Here is a 16,699-nt window from a genome sequence, read left to right on the forward strand (position 1 = left end):
TCAAACATTACAGGATTCTTTTTCCTATTCATCTGCATTAATTTACATTTATCTATATTTAGAGTTAGCTGCCATTCTTTACACCAATCACAAATCCTGTCCAAGTCATCTTGTATCCTCCTACAGTCACTCAACGACGACACCTTCCCTTACATCACAGCATCATCAGGAAACAGCCGCACATTGCTATCCACCCTATCCAAAACATCTTTTATGTAGATAGAAAACAACAGCGGACCTACCACACTTCCCTGGGGCACTCCAGATGATACCCTCTCCTCCGATGAACACTCACCATCGAGGACAACGTACTGGGTTCTATAACTTAAGAAGTTAGTACTAACGAAGTAATAGAGTAAAACACCGTACTTCGTGTGCCAGTTTTATTGCGTGAACAGCGGAAATGTAGTAACAGGCTTCTTCCCTTTCGTCACTTTGTGGTAAACGTCAGTGAGAAAAAGTTTCGTAAAAATTTGGAATTATGTGTGAAGTTTGTTGCCTTTAAGTGCTCTCATTCTCAAATACTGGACAACTAAACTATGGGTATTCTCACATGGTGGGCCACTCTTCTTTCGTACCACCATCACCATCCGCTTCATAGGAGGGCGGTTCTTACCCGCATAGTGATTCTTTCCAGACAGTAAATGGCGTGTGTACCAAATTTGGTTGAAATCGGTCGTGATTTAGCAGGAGATGTAGAACATACCTGCATACATTTATACATGCATACTTACATCCATTTCTGTAATTTGTACGAAATCATGGGACACAAAATTTTTTTTTTCCACGCTCGCTCACTGTTGCGCTTTCGCGGTAACGTTTACATGGCTTTTGTGCCAGACCAGCCCAAGTTTCGTGCCAGAGATATTGGCAAGGCATGCTTTAAAAGTGCTGCCTGCGGCAGCCAATGGGAAGTGTTTTATAGAAGTCACGTGTGATTCCGGAGGTTGCCAGCAGAGCGTGGATTTCGGACCTGGCTCGCTCTCTGTGCCGGTCTGACAGCACGTACTTTCGTCGCTCTATTATTCCACTTTTCGGACTCAGATCCGCTTCAAGTGAGCCACAACAGCCTATCCAGACAGTTAGTGGCATGTTCATCTTCCACAGGCGCACCCCATGTATCCGGTTCAGAGAAATACAGGACCACCTTGTCTGCTAAACCCTGTTCTTCTTCTTTGAAAGGTCTCCAGATTCGCACATTTTCCAACATCATGAACCAGTTTCTATGCTTACCCTTCCCCCTTACGTTGCACTGTTTTTCCGACTCTTCCTGTCCCACTATCGAAATCCAGTCCCCCATTGCAATTAAATTTTCGTCTCCTCGAAATTAATTCCTTCATTTCTTCATACCTTACCTTCCTTAAATTCATCTTCTGCGGAGATAGTTGGCATATAGACTTATACTGCTGTGGTGGTTGTTAGCTATGCAGTTCACAGTAGCTAACGCGCTTTCCTGTTTTCTCATTCCATAATCCTCGCAATACCAAGAGGAGAGGGGCGTGGCACCTTGCACCCATCTTCGAAAGTACTATTCTCTAGTTATGTACATAACTTTTGAAAATTTGGAAAAAACTGTTATTGTTTTTAATGATTTCTTCTACCACATTCCGTAATTGTTTTAAGTAATTCAGTGAACCTTAAATCCAAAAATTTATGGCTTAGTACTGCATGTGACCTTTTGCAACAAATGTCATATGCATATTATCATGTTCTGGACCCTTCTTACGTATCAGTGTACTCTTAAAAAGCATGTTGTGAATTGAACACGACCGAAATCTCAACTTTTCTAAATTTTTTCGCAGTGGTCATAAAGCAACGTCCTTTGGTTATAGAAAATACGTTATTATTACCAAGATTGTTCCAAAATATTGGCCATTTATAAAGTGTATTTTTATTAAATTTAATGACAATTAAAGAAATTTGATTTTATTTAAATGTTGATGTAAACATAAGATGCCTCCCAACCCCCTGGTAGTACACGTTATGGAAAATACATTGGTACTGAGAAGGTTCATAGATCTACTCCTGCATAATACCTTTTTGATTTTGTGTTGAAAACCATGGTTGACATAATCGGAAGATCTGTTCGTCCTGCAATTCACTGATTCCCACTACAACTGGCTGCAACATAACCAGTTTCCCTTTTCAAGTTGTCTAGCCACCCTACCCAGTCATGGGACTCACATTTCACGCTCCGACTAATAGAATACCAACCTCCTTTTTCCCGAAGCAGAAAAGGAGAAATATCTTTAAGACGTCATTTGCAAGCGCTGCTACCCCACTTTCCACTGAAAACTTTTTTCTGTATTAACCAGAGAACCATTGTTGTGTGCGCTTTCATGTAAGTAAAACAGAAAATCTTATTACATCGAGAGAATGTACTTCTTGTCCGTATCCCTCTTGTGTGCAATTCCCCTACAGATTATTTAGAGACGAATTGTTTAAGTGAGTACATTTAACGAAGCAGCTACAGCACAAATATATGAACAGCTGTCGATTGCTTCGTTGCTACAGTTTCAAAGCAGAGACTGAAAGAATATATGGAGCAATATTCGCATAAAAGGCCACACGAATGTATGTAGTTTCATTACTGCGGCGAGGAGTTTTAAAACAAACTTAGCAGACATTTGTTGCTGTCAGAAGTCACAGGTCGTTGATTCAATGGCACAACGTCTCATTTGCAATGAACAGCACCCAGTCTGGAATTGGACGAGGAACACACTAGCATTTGCCAAGAGAACCTATCTCAAACGCAGTCTCTGATGGAAGAGAGAAGGCTACCCAGATTTGAGATCATTCCCAGACACAAAAAAATAATAGTTATTCCTAATTATTGGGACATTTCGAGACCTATGTTTGTAAGAACAACAAATCGTTGCCAGAAAACTAGATAGATCACCTGTTCCAACAGCTTTGTATAACACAGGAAAATTTAGGAGACAAGTAAAGCACGTGAAAATTTCTAGCGCTGGATCTAAATTAAACCTAATTCGAAGAAGAACATAGGTACAACACAGGGAAACGATGGATTAATTGGTATTACACCCCTTTAACCAGAACGGCGACATCCAGAATGGCAATATTGAGGCCTGAGATACTTAGAAGCAGATTATTTTTTCATCTGAAAGCTGGTGGAGCAGAAGAAAAATTTTGAAAAGAAATAACATTAAATATATCAATATTTTATTTCATTTCCTGCTGGTATTTAATTTTTTGTATACCACATATGTGAGGGTGTGGAACTAATTTACTTTATCCAATTACCGCTTTTGTTTGATTGGAGGCCGAGAAGCAGCAGCACATGTTATGGATATTCATTTGACAGGAATGCCGACGGATCAAAGAAAATATTCGCAGAAGAAAGCTACACAGCATAAACTTTAGTTAATGTAGACACAACTGGCGGGCATGTGGTGGGGCTATAGGAAAGGATGGTGGAGCCACACGTAGATTGCTAGTCCACGTCTGTGCTGTAGTGCTCGACTTCGATGTCCAGCGTTAGTTCTCACCACCAATGTTCGGCCGGCAATGGAAGCAGAGGCGGTGGCGTAAAGATCCTGAATAGGAAACTTTTCATGCTTGTTGATTTTCGCTGCATGGGCACCAGGTCGTGGTCTAAGCCCTGAGTCTGCGTACAAGATTCCGTTTCCCAGAGTTGCAACGGTCATCACAAGCTACACTATGTGATCAAAAGTACCCGGACACCTGGCTGAAAACGACGTACCAGTTCGTGACGCCCTCCATTGGTAGTATTGGAATATGGTGTTGGCCCACCCTTAGCCCTGATAACAGCATCCACTCTAGCAGGTATACCTCCAATCAGGTGCTGGAAGGAATAGGGAATGGCAGCCCATTCTTCACAGAGTGCTGCACTGAGCAGAGGTATCGATGTCGGTTGGTGAGGTCTGGCACGAAGTCAGTGTTCCAAAATACGGTCACCTGTATCATTAAAACATACATGACGTGATCAAGACTGAACTTTAGTCAAAATATAACAATTTATTGATCACTGCTTTCGAAAAATGTTTACCAAAATTGTACAAAATTTGTCTAGTCAGGCAATTGGAAATTACAAAAGGTTTAGAAATATTAGAACCAAAATTATGAAACTTGGTATGAAAATTAAATTTAATAAAACTTGCCTCATGGAACATATCATACCAAAATATGCTAGAACCAATATCCAATCCAAATCTAGTAATGTAACATATGTACAACAAAAGAGTAGTATTTTATGGATTAAATCTGAAATTAGAGAAGCTTTTAAGATAAAAGATCTTTTAAATGTCGAAATGTATAGTCTACATTTATTGCTAAGTAATGAACTCTCACCCTTGACTTTTTCTATTTTACTAAGCAGCATTGATGAGAAAATAGACTTTTTACGTAAAGCGATTACCCAAAGACATAACAGAAAAATTGATTTACTCGTAGCTAAACAACAAAATAAGCTTTTAGAAAAGGTCAACAATATACATCAATTTTATCCAAGGACAATGAATCTTACAGATATTCAGTTCACAAAGTCCGAAATGTCGCTACTTGACAAAGGCTTAAAATATAACTTAACTCCCCCACTAAATAATACGAATGTTAAACACATAATTGCTGATGTTATAGCAACAAGCAAAATATCGAAAATAAATAAACCCGAAGCATGCAAGATAGCCCTAAAAACGAAGGATTTAATTTTAAAAGAGAAAAATAAACTGCATAAAAAAACTGAGCATAAAACACTTAAAAATATCTATAATAAACTACTAGCAGAGAAAGCAATTGTGGTAAAGGCCGATAAAGGAAATACCCTTGTTATTATTAAAGAAGACGATTATATATTTAAAACACTCTCATATTTTAATGAAAATGGGATCGTTGAAGTAACTAAAGACCCCACTCCAAAGTTCCAGTTAAAGATCAAGAAATTGATCGATGAAAATAATCACCTCTTGACCCCTGAAGAAAAGAATATGATGAAAAATATGAATCCCCAAATACCTAAATTAAGATCACAGATTAAACTGTATAAAAAAGAGAAATCTATACGACCTATTGTCAACTACAAAAGTAGTCCTTCATATAAACTAAATATGAAACTTAATAACATTTTGAAAGCATTCTATACATATGACAGCAATTTCAGTATCAAAAACACTTATGAACTAGCACAACAAATCCACAATATAGACATTCCAACTAGTGCAAGTTTCGCCTCATTAGATATTAAAAATTTATATACAAATATACCCATTAATGAGACGATTAATATAATTAGGGATAACTTAATACAATACAAAAATATGACTAAAGAAGAAATAATCGAAATTATAGAACTGCTTGAATGCACTTTAGATTACAATTATTTCTCTTTTAATACTAAAATCTATTGTCAGAAAGATGGCTTAGCAATGGGAAATTCTTTAGCTGGGACAGTTGCAGACATTTTCGTGAACCACATTGAGATGCAATTCCTGAAAAATAACCCTGATATCACAAATAAAATCATATATTACAAGCGATATGTAGACGATGCATTATTGCTTTATAATGGTTCAAAAGATGAAATTGAGAAACTTGCTATAAAATTAAACTCTATGCATCCAAAGTTACAGTTTACAGTTGAGCATGAAAATCGAAAATCTATTAACTACCTAGATCTCACTATAACTAATAACAATGGGAAACATTTATTCACCATATACAGGAAGCCTACAACCACTGATGTTATTATTAATGCCACATCATGCCATCCTGACAAGTATAAAAAAGCATTTTTTAAGTCTATGATACACTGAATACTAAAATTACCACTAGAAGCTAATGAGATCAAAAAGGAAATGACCATCTTAAAACAAATTGCAAAAACCAACTCTTTTGACACACGACAGGTAGATATCATTTTTAATAAAGTACAACAATCACAAAGTACTCCACTAATAGGTAATCCAAAATATATGAAGATGACATATATGGGAAACATATCAGATAGAATTACTAATTTATTCAAAAATTCTGGAATAACAATAGCATTTACAACTAACAATACTTTACAATAAAAATTAAGACATACTGTAAGTAAAGATAATGGAAAATCTACCAGATCAGGAGTGTACAAGATCCAATGTAGAGACTGTGAGAAAATATATATCGGCCAAACAGGTCGAAATTTTGCAGTAAGGTACAAAGAACATACGTCGGATACCTCACGAACAAAGTCCGTATTTGGTCATCATACAGCATTCAATAATCATGCTGAGGGGACAGTACAACAGAATTTACAAGTTCTTCATTATGCAAATAAAGGCTTACTTATGAATATCCTGGAAGAAATCGAGATATATGCTCATTTGAAAACCAAATCATCAATGCTGCTCAATGAACAATTAGATTTTCGCGAAAAATATTATTACGACCTTTTTGACGACACCTTATAATAAAAGCATCTACTCTTTTGTTTTTTAAAAATATAAGACTAGTTATACCCATGGCAAAAGAAACATATGTAAATATGCTGCACAATATAAAAAAAAATATGAAATTGACATTGATTATTATAAAAACTATTAGATCGATGATTTTAAAAAAATTTAATTAGTAGTTCAGATATACATAATGTGGAACTTAATCTTGGCTGCTACCCTACTGCTATAAAGAATATTGCTTTAAAAACTACAGCTAAAATAAGACGATTCTGCAGCATCCAACAAAGATGCAATTGTGATGTAGGCGACTCGGTATAATCGATATATACCACAACGCCAAGGACTTTCACATCTTTGATGTAACTGGCACTGTAGTAGTATTAAGGTTGCCCATAGAGGGCACAACTGTTACACATCGTAGTTCCCTGTTTTTATCCAAAATATAAATAAGCTGTAGACATACTAACTATCTGTTAATCAGATATTTAAATGAATCAATTTTATGTTATTAGTGTATTTCCTACTTTTATACTTTGACGATGGCGTCATATTATGAATGCTGATTGGCAGTTGTGAAGTAGTGTGACAGGAAGTAGGCAGAGCCTCTGCATATTTAAGCTCGTGCTCAGCACTCATAACCATCAGTTGACTGCGTAGCAGCGAGGAGAGCTCCACCTACCATCCTAAAGGAGCCAGGGTATAATTAATTTTATTTTATCTTGTTAAAGTTTGACATCGTTAGACACTTTCATTTTATTTAAAGATTGGTATCTAGTATTTCTTAAAATTTATCCACAGGTCTGATGATGGTTTTGTAAAAAGAACCGAAACCGGTCACCTGTATCATTAAAACATACCTGACGTGATCAAGACTGAACTTTAGTCAAAATATAACAATTTATTGATCACTGCTTTCCAAAAATGTTTACCAAAATAGTATTCCAAAACATCCCAAAGGCGTTCTATAGTATTCAGGTCAGGGCTCTGTGCAGGCCACTCCATTACAGGGGTGTTATTGTCATGTAACCACTCCGTCAAAGAGATGAACAGGTGCTCGATCGTGTTGAAAGATGCAATCGCCATCCCCGAATTCCTCTTCAACAGTGGGAAGCAAGAAGGTGCTTAAAAATCAATGTAGGCCTGGGCGGTGATAGTTCCACGCAAAACAACAAGGGCCCCTCCATGAAAAACGCGATCACGCCACAACACCACCGCCTCCGAATTTTACTGTTGGCACTACATACGCTGGCGGATGACATTCACCGGGCATTCGCCGTACCTACACCCTACCATCGGATCGCCACATTATGTACTGTGATTCGTCACTCCACACAACGTTTTTACACTGTTCAATCGTCCAATGTTTACGCTCCTTACACCAAGCGAGGCGACGTTTGGCATTTACTGGTGTGATGTGTGGCTTATGAGCAGCCGCTCGACCATGAAATCCAATTTTTCTCACCTCCGCCGAACTTTTTAGAATCCACTGCAGGTACTACGAAATGGTTCAAATGGCTCTGAGCACTAACGGACCAACATCTGAGGTCATCAGTCCCCTAGAACTTAGAACTACTTAAACCTAACTAACCTAATGACATCACACACATCCATGCCCGAGGCAGGATTCGAAATTGCGACCATAGCGGCCGCGCGGTTCCAGACTGAAGCGCCTAGAACCGCTCGGCCAAATGGCCGGCCTGTAAGATGTACAATAGGGCACTGCACCAAGGCACAGATTGTCGCCCTCACATGCCACCACCTTCAATGGATGGTGATGCTAGCCCACAGTTATGGTACATTGTACACTAACCACCCCTATTCACAGCTGTTATTGAAGAGGTGTCTCAGCACATGTTTGCCAGGCCTTGATTCAAACCATCACTGATGACAATGGCAGGCAGCACCCAGTGGCATTGGATGCAACTGTCATGTCCATTATGGTACACTGTACACTAACCACCCCCATTCGCAGCTGTTATTGAAGAAGTGTCTCAGCACATGTTTGGCAGAGCATAAACCGCTCGGCCACAACGGCCGCCGCAGTGGATTCTGATGCAGTTTGGAATTCTGGTGTGATGGTCTGGATAGATATCTGCCTATTACACATTACGACCCTCTTCAACTGCCAGCGGTCTCTGTCAGTCAACAGATGAAGTCGGCCTGTATGCTTTTGTGCTGTACGTGTCCCTTCACTACCACATCGGAAACAGTGGACCTAGAGATGTTTGAGGGTGTGGAAATCTCGCGTACGGACGTATGACACATGTGATACCCAATCACCTGACCAGATTCGAAGTCTGTGAGTTCCACGTGTGAGCGTGTGGGTGCTATTCTGTCATTCTACACATCGTATTAATGTGAGATGTACCCTGTACCCTGTGGCTCCTGCAAGATGCAATTTCCACCCCCACACTACTACGTAAGTCAGACTGACGCTCCTAACGCTCTAAAGAGAAATGCCTGAAAAGCTTTCAGCGATAAATATCTTCTGGAGTCGTCCGCTGTAAGGTTCAAATGGTTCAAATGGCTCTGAGCACTATGCGACTTAACTTCTGAGGTCATCAGTCGCCTAGAACTTAGAACTAATGAACCCTAACTAACGTAAGGACATCACACACATCCATGCCCGAGGCAGGATTCGAACCTGCGACCGTAGCGGTCGTTCGGTTCCAGACTGCAGCGCCTAGAACCGCACGGCCACTCGGGCCGGCCCGCTGTAAGGAAATGACACAGAAATTTACAAAATTTCTTATGTAGCTAGTGGGGTACTTGGGTACTGGAGTAGTGCTAGTTAGTGTAAGAAAAACATGAAACTAACGAAAATTATTATTTATTTTGCCAAAAATTCTGAGAAATCACAATAGCACTTTTAGTTATGAACTGAATACGTTATTTCCGGGTTCTTTTCGGGATGTGAAGTTACCTCTTAAGGATAGGATTCGCTAATGAAATTTCCATACAAAGTTTAAGATTGTTATTCACTTGGCAGAGTGGCTGAGAGCTGTGCCTACTCAACTTGAGTAATTATCCATTAGAATGTTGCTAGGTACAGTCGAGGCTGTCGCGTGTGAAATGCACTGAAGTGTTCTGTTGTGGAGGAAATGCGGGGTTCGCAATAGCTGTAGCGCACAGTACCGTAAGCTGCGATGACTGCTGTCTGCGCCGCTCGCTGCTGACAAATAAGATTCCTTCTATCTGGATTGACCTTCGCCAATCAAATTCTCCCTATGCATTGATGAAGTCAAGGACTCCTATTCGCCCCTAGTCTAACTATTGGCGTGGTACACCGGTCAATAACCAGTCCACCGCGATGCCACTCAAAAATTCGCTCACAGGTTTTTAACTATAACTCTGTCCCTTCACACCGCACAATAAGTGTGGTGGCCAACACAGTGAACGACGCTTAATCGCAAGGACTCAATATAGAGTCGCCCTCTGATTCGCTCTCGACAGAGGTGTTCTTCCAGTGAAGTACTGAGGAGAGACTTGTTCCTCGTTCTTTGAGTACACGTACGTGCGCGCACGCTCTCGTTACGTGTTCTCGCTCCAAGAGCGACAACAGAACGACCCCTCTCCACGCCAGACGTGAAGGGGTATATCTTTCGGTCTCTTCCATTACTCCTTCAGCTCAAGGCGTCAGAAATATCGTCCGCCAATCAGCATTGCTCTTCTAAAACGGGATAATGACGTTTCGTTTAAGGCGACCAATCTGGAAATCTGTAGCATCGGCGCTTGGCGTTTGCTGTCTCCCTGTGAAAATCTCTGAAACTGCGTGCTATGTGTAAAGAATGCGTAGGCTGGCCGCTCCCACACAATGTAGCGGAATTTGTTTTTAAGCTGAACATGGGATCGTTCCTCTTTTCTCTAGGGCAAACGCTGTCCGCTCCACGGGCAGCCGCCGGCCGACGTAGGTAGCTCCCTTTGAAAACCTCTGAAGGGACCGGCGTCCTGGCGTGTGGTGTTTGCCTCTCCGGAACTAAAAGCTTTTGTCACCGTTGTGTCTTGAATGTGTGTGTGTACACCAGCCTCGAGTAATTCAACCACGGTGCACACTTGCGATTTATTAGTTATTTGCATATCGTTTACATGAATTCATACAACATTGACTTTATCTTATCGAGTTTGGGTTCGAATGAAGCGTCTTGATGAGCGGAATATGACTGTGAGGGTGGAATATGTAAGCAATGAAGGTCAGGAGACCACGACGTCTTACACGCGGAGCGCCCTATTCTGCTCTCTCACGATCTCTAATGACTACTGAGGTCGCTGATATGAAGTACCTGGCAGTACGTGGCACCACAATGCACCTAACATCAAAATCGTATGTTTCTGGGGGTGTCTGGATACTCTTGATCACATAGTGTGTATATTGTCGTACTGTAACAACAAGGTCAAACAAGCTCAGCAAGCTGAACAGTTTGTACACTGATAAGCTTAAACATTTTGACCAGTGCCCACAGCGATGTTGGATGTCACCCGGTGGCGTTGCGGTAACGTGACGTGGTAAGGAACGTACATAAGTGGAAATCATTCTAGCGACGACATGAGCTGCAAATGGGGAAATCTACTGCCATAAGCGACTTTGACAAAAATGATATAATTGTTACCCATAGCTGTGAACTCTGAAAAGGCGTAGCTGGTCGACTGTTCACGTGCTACTGTCGTGGGCTTCTACGGAAAGTGGTAGAATGACAGTGAAACAACCACTAAGCGGTAGGTGGAAGTCCACGACTTCACAGAACGTGGGATTCGGAAGCTTGTCTGCTCCGTAAAGCAGAATAAGTGGTGGTCTGTGACATCTCTGCCGAAAGAGCACAATGCTGATTGCATAAGTGTTTCGCGGCACACCATTCATTGTACATAGTTGAACATGCGTCTCCACAGCAGACGATCCCTACATTGACATCGTCAGTTACGATTTCAGTGGCCACGGTTCATCGGGATTCGCTTGCAAATCAATGGAAACGTGTCGGCTCTTCGGGTGAATCACATTTTTGCTACACCAGGTCGGATGATCATCTCCACAAGTTCCGTCATCCACACGAATGGCTGTTCGAAATGTGCACGCAGGCTAGTGGGAGCAGTATTATGCTATGGGAGACATTCTTCTGCGCTCGCATGGGGCGTGTGGTGGTAATTGTAGCCATTCAGTCACTTCTGACAGCTGCGTCGCTCATGCTTAATGTCTTCCCCGACGTCGACGTCATCTTTGAGCAAGATAATTGTCCATGTCTCAAATCCAGAATAGTGCTATACTAGTTTGAGGAGCTTTATAGTGAACTCACGTTGACATCTTGGCCACCAGACACACCTGATGGAAATCCTGTGGTACCCATCTTGGTTGCTATCAGACGCCAATACCGCGCGGCAACGAACCAGCAGCCCCTTGTTTAAGGGAATTACATGATTTATGTGTAGAAATATGCCTCACGTACCACCACAACCCACCAACAAACTATCGGATCCGTGATACGTACACTAGGTGATGTATTTTGTTCCATAGATAGCCCAAAATTCTATTAGGCAGCTGACTATAATGTTTTGGCTCGTCAGTGCATATATCCGTAACACACGTCGGTTCGACCCTGCCATCTTAGGAAGCGTTCAAACGACGTCATGGTTCTACAGTTACCTCTGAAGATTTTCGTGTGTTTCCTGCCGCTGTAAATTATTCACCTTTACTGTACTGGGACAAACATGACCGAGCGCGATGCGCGAGTGGTGAATAAGTTCCTTGATTTTGCTTTTATCTGCGGTTTACTTGTTCGCCTGTCTGTTGTGCAGCTCTAGGGCATCTTTTTTGTCGTGTCTTAACTGCACCTTACGCCACACGAACACACACACTGTACTCGAGAAGGAAAAGAAAATTGTACTTAGTAGTTCACTTTTCCTTTAGTTGTTGTATTTGCTGATTTCTATATCCTTTCAGAAAGGTCGCTACATCAAACACAAAACAATATGTTGAATATGAGGAAAGTTACTTTTATTTCTGGGCAGATTTCAGTTTGCATTCTTGTTAGCAAACAGTACACAGAATTTTCATGTATATTGCTTGTTAAGCTGACTAATTTACAGTGAACAATGTAGGTAATATTAAGCAGTTATTTTCTACCGAGCTGTGGAGTATTTCACTTCAGGTATTTCAAATCAAACTTTGCACTTCATGTCAGGCAACTTTCATAACACACTTGAGTATTGAGCTACAGTTAAATAGTTGTCACTATTTACTATTAAGAACAGTCTTGATCACGATTTATTTATTAAGGTGACCGGTTTCGACCACTGCTGTGGTCATCTTCAGACCTACAAGTTGTGTACAAAGCTATAAAAAAATTAAGACTTTTAGGAAATATTTCTTTACATTGTAATTTTATTTCACCAAACATTGTTTTATGACTGACTATCAGTTTTAGAATTTTTGCTTTTATGCTTCTAGACTGCACATTGCTAATTCACGTCCTTTTATTTTTGACACTATGGCTCATAGTGTTATAATTTTAAATTCCTTCCATTTTCATTATTTTTATTTGTTTATAAGACTGGCATACAACTTAAGGAATATCAATGCCTTTTAAAAATTGTTACATGTAATTTACATACGAATTTCATAGACCATAGTTCATGAACTACTTCGTATCGTATTTGTACAGCATGTAATATACATGTCTGCTAAAGATTATTGCAGCCTACTCATTGAAAATCGTTTCAATAAAGACATGTTGCTGCTCAATAATACATCATCTGATGTGATAGTCTTCGCCATTCCACTTTCGCAAGAACTTCGTTAGAAAGAAGCCTGCTGCCACATCTTTGCACTGGCGTTTGTCCTCACCGTGGCAACCAATAGTTCTCCTATCGACTTTATAACAGCTTCAGTGGAAACAAGCCTGCTGCCTCATCTTTGGAACGGCGTCCAACTTCACCATGGCAACCAGTGGATCCAAATGGTTCAGTAACAGGCCTTGAGAGGGCAACCCATGGACTGCCAAACCGAAGTTCGTTTGCCCTACATATTTAAATATTTATAGCGTTTCTTATTTGGCAATAGCTGTTTAATAAGCTAAGTTTAGTGTGTATTTAGTTTTAATCCTTGACAATGTTCTTTTAACTAAAAAATTTTACATTGTTATTCGACTTATAACTCATTGGTTAATAATGACATCATGCTGCCAGAAGTGGGCGGACCCTCCATTATATATAGTAAGACGTGCACTGGTTTCTCCAGTAGTGGTTCTCCAACAGTAAGACGTTCCTCCTCAATGGTAATTCTTCGTTTTATTGCTTTATAACTTTATGTATTTTCTTTAATGTACTTAGCCCTCTAATTATAGCTTTGCATACAACTTGTAAGTCTGAAGATGACCACAGCAGTGGTCGAAACCGGTCACTTTGATAAATAAATCGTGATCAAGACTGTTTTAATACTAAATACTTGTAACACATTGATCACTGCCACTCCCATAATGTATTCAAAAGTTTTCACTGTGTACACCGTTAGTTTCTTTTGGGATTTAATTAGGTATATTTCGAATTCAGTATTTCGCCGAGTTCGAAGTTTTGCTCCGCGACACTTTTCACATTCGCAACCCAAGGCCAGACAACAGTCAGTATTGCCCAGCAGTTGAATGCGATATCTAAAGCGCACGTTACATGAGGACAAACTTTTTGAAAAAACAAAAGAGTATTCAACATTTTCATTTATAGATAATTTTTTTGTAGAAGTCTTACACATAGACAGGTGGTAACAGTTCGTCTTAGTGAGCTTATTTGATTTTAAAGCTAGGATCTGAGACCTTATAGCCTGTGATGATGTCTCTAGTATTAGGGGGCTAAACATTCGGCACAGAATCATGCACTAGTCAACGGCCAAATGCCAACATTACAAAAATCGATAAGAATACTAATACTGTCCGTGAAAACCTGCACTGCATGATCAGAAGGCTTTTCGCCAATTTTCTGGTTTAAATTGCGAATTCTGCCCAGTGTCTCGTTGAGTGAGGACATTTGACACTGTCTCTGGCCATCCGTCCGTGGTATGGGAACTATAAGACAGCCGATGAAATGAAATGTGGTCATGGCTAGGGGTTCCTATCAAGTAGACCAGTCGCCTGGTGCAGGTCTCCACTTCGGCGACTAGATTGCAGATGAGGATGAAATGATGATGAGCCAACACAACACTCAGATCCCGATTGAAGAAAATCTGCGACTCTGGGTGAATCGAACCTGGGTGCCTCGCACGGCATTCCAGAATGCTTTTGACAAGCGGCTCTTAGTGAAATTGCGTACTTATGGAATATCATCTTAGTTATGTGACTGGATCTTTGATTTCCTGTCAGAGAGGTCACAGTTCGTTGTAATTGACGGAAAGTCATCGAGTAAAACGGAAGTGATTTCTGGCGTTCCCCAAGGTCGTGGTATAGGCCCTATGCTGTTCATTATCTGTATAAACGATTTGGGATCAGAAGATCAAAATAAATTGCAAAACGATTTAGAAGAAATATCGGAATGGTGCGAAAAGTGGCAGTTGACCTTAAATAACGAAAAGTGTGAGGTCATCCACATGAGTGATAAAAGGAACGCGTTAAACTTCGGTTACACGATAAATCAGTCTAATCTAAAAGCCGTAAATTCAACTAAATAACTAGGTATTACAATTACGAACAATTTAAATTGGAAGGAACACACAGAAAATATTGTGGGGAAGGGTAACCAAAGACTGCGTTTTATTGGCAGGACACTTAGAAAATGTAACAGACCTACTAAGGAAACTGCCTAGACTACGCTTGTCCGTCCACTTTTAGAAAACTGTTGCGCGGTGTGGGATCCTTAACAGATAGGACTGACTGAGTACATCGAAAAAGTTCAAAGAAAGGCAGCACGTTTTATATTATCGCGAAATATGGGCGAGGGTGTCACAGAAATGATACAGGATTTGGGATGGACATGATGAAAAGGAAAGCGCTTTTCGTTGCGACGGAATCTTCTCACGAAATTCCAATCACCAACTTTCTCCTCCGAATGGGAAAATATTTTTTTGACACCGACTTACATAGGGAGGAACGATCACCGAGATAAAATAAGGGAAATCAGAGTTCGTAGGGAAAGATATAGGTGTCCATTCTTCCCGCGCGCTATACGAGATTGGAATAATAGAGAATTGTGAAGGTGGTTCGATGAACCCTCTTCCAGGCACTTGAATGTGATTTGCAGAGTATCCATGTAGATGTAGATGTAGATGTACTGATGTCGTGTGGCACCCACTGCCACGTGAAAGTGTTCAATTGGACGGCACTTCAGCGACTTGGGTGTGTCTGAAACCAACGGTACCCATTTTTGCCCCCATACGGTCACTCATCCAACTACGAGCCATGCCTAACGTTGCGCCAACTTAGGTGAGTGGACGGGAACTGGTATTACCAACATGGCAAAGCCTTGCCAGATCGCCGATGCCTTCAGCATTCTTCGAGAGGAACAGGCAGCGTGCTTGGAACAGGTTTCATCCTAGCCCTTTCCTCGTCATCACACGGCCCAAACATGACACCACACTGTGCCCTCAATACTAGAGACTAGTATACTCGCTATATACACTTGAGATATGACTCTTACGAACAGGATGGAAATAGCCATTGCCTCCCGAGGAAGCGAACCCTTTGTTAATAGCCTGTTAAAAAACCAAGGGGTCTCTCAGGCAGAAATACGACTCTTTCTGACTTTCGAGTAACTGGACAACACTGGATATGTTCATTAGAATTATAGAGAACACTCTGAAGAAAATTATGGAAACTCAACCGGAGTAATAGAGACTATTGGAAAAGAATGTCGTGCGTATTCTACAATGAGCAGTGACTTTACTGCCTAAATGTGAATAAGTCGGCTGTAGGAGTTACCTTCATTCCTCTGGCCAGCCTGTGAGCACCTACACTGAAAATACTAGAGGCACGAGTGCGGCCGCGCACTAGTTTGTGGTCTCCACGTGCCGGCACGCTATTGCCCCACAATGCCCTCCGCGCCCCTCCTCCTATTTTACCAGTTAAGCACATGTCTCAACAAACTATTATTTTCTTTGCATTCTCACAGGCAAAGCGGTGTCTTGTATCAGTAGGTCCTCATAAGCGAGATAATTGGCACAGATAATACGTAGACAGGTTACGTACAGTTCTTTTCAGAAGTACAAACCTGCCATTGGGTAAACGTTATCTTGTAGTGATACCGCAACACTCCAGTGTAAAGGTAATGAGCATGTTAAAAAACACAAATGTAAATGTTCCCTTCTGACACGC

At 40.7% G+C, this 16,699-nt stretch overlaps 1 protein-coding gene across 1 annotated transcript in view; it reads right to left on the reverse strand.

The window, feature by feature from the left end:
- Window positions 1–16,361, reverse strand: part of LOC126484382 (UDP-glucosyltransferase 2-like) — a 114,319-nt gene extending 97,958 nt beyond the window's left edge. The window contains exon 1 of the mRNA XM_050107870.1: window positions 16,307–16,361. Within this exon, the coding sequence (XP_049963827.1) occupies window positions 16,307–16,312 (6 nt within the window). The 5' untranslated portion in view covers window positions 16,313–16,361. The remainder of the gene's footprint in view (window positions 1–16,306) is intronic.
- Between the last annotated feature and the right edge of the window lie 338 nt (window positions 16,362–16,699).

The sequence above is a fragment of the Schistocerca serialis genome, chromosome 6, assembly GCF_023864345.2.
Source record: "Schistocerca serialis cubense isolate TAMUIC-IGC-003099 chromosome 6, iqSchSeri2.2, whole genome shotgun sequence".
In the NCBI taxonomy this organism is placed as follows: Eukaryota; Metazoa; Arthropoda; class Insecta; order Orthoptera; family Acrididae; genus Schistocerca; species Schistocerca serialis.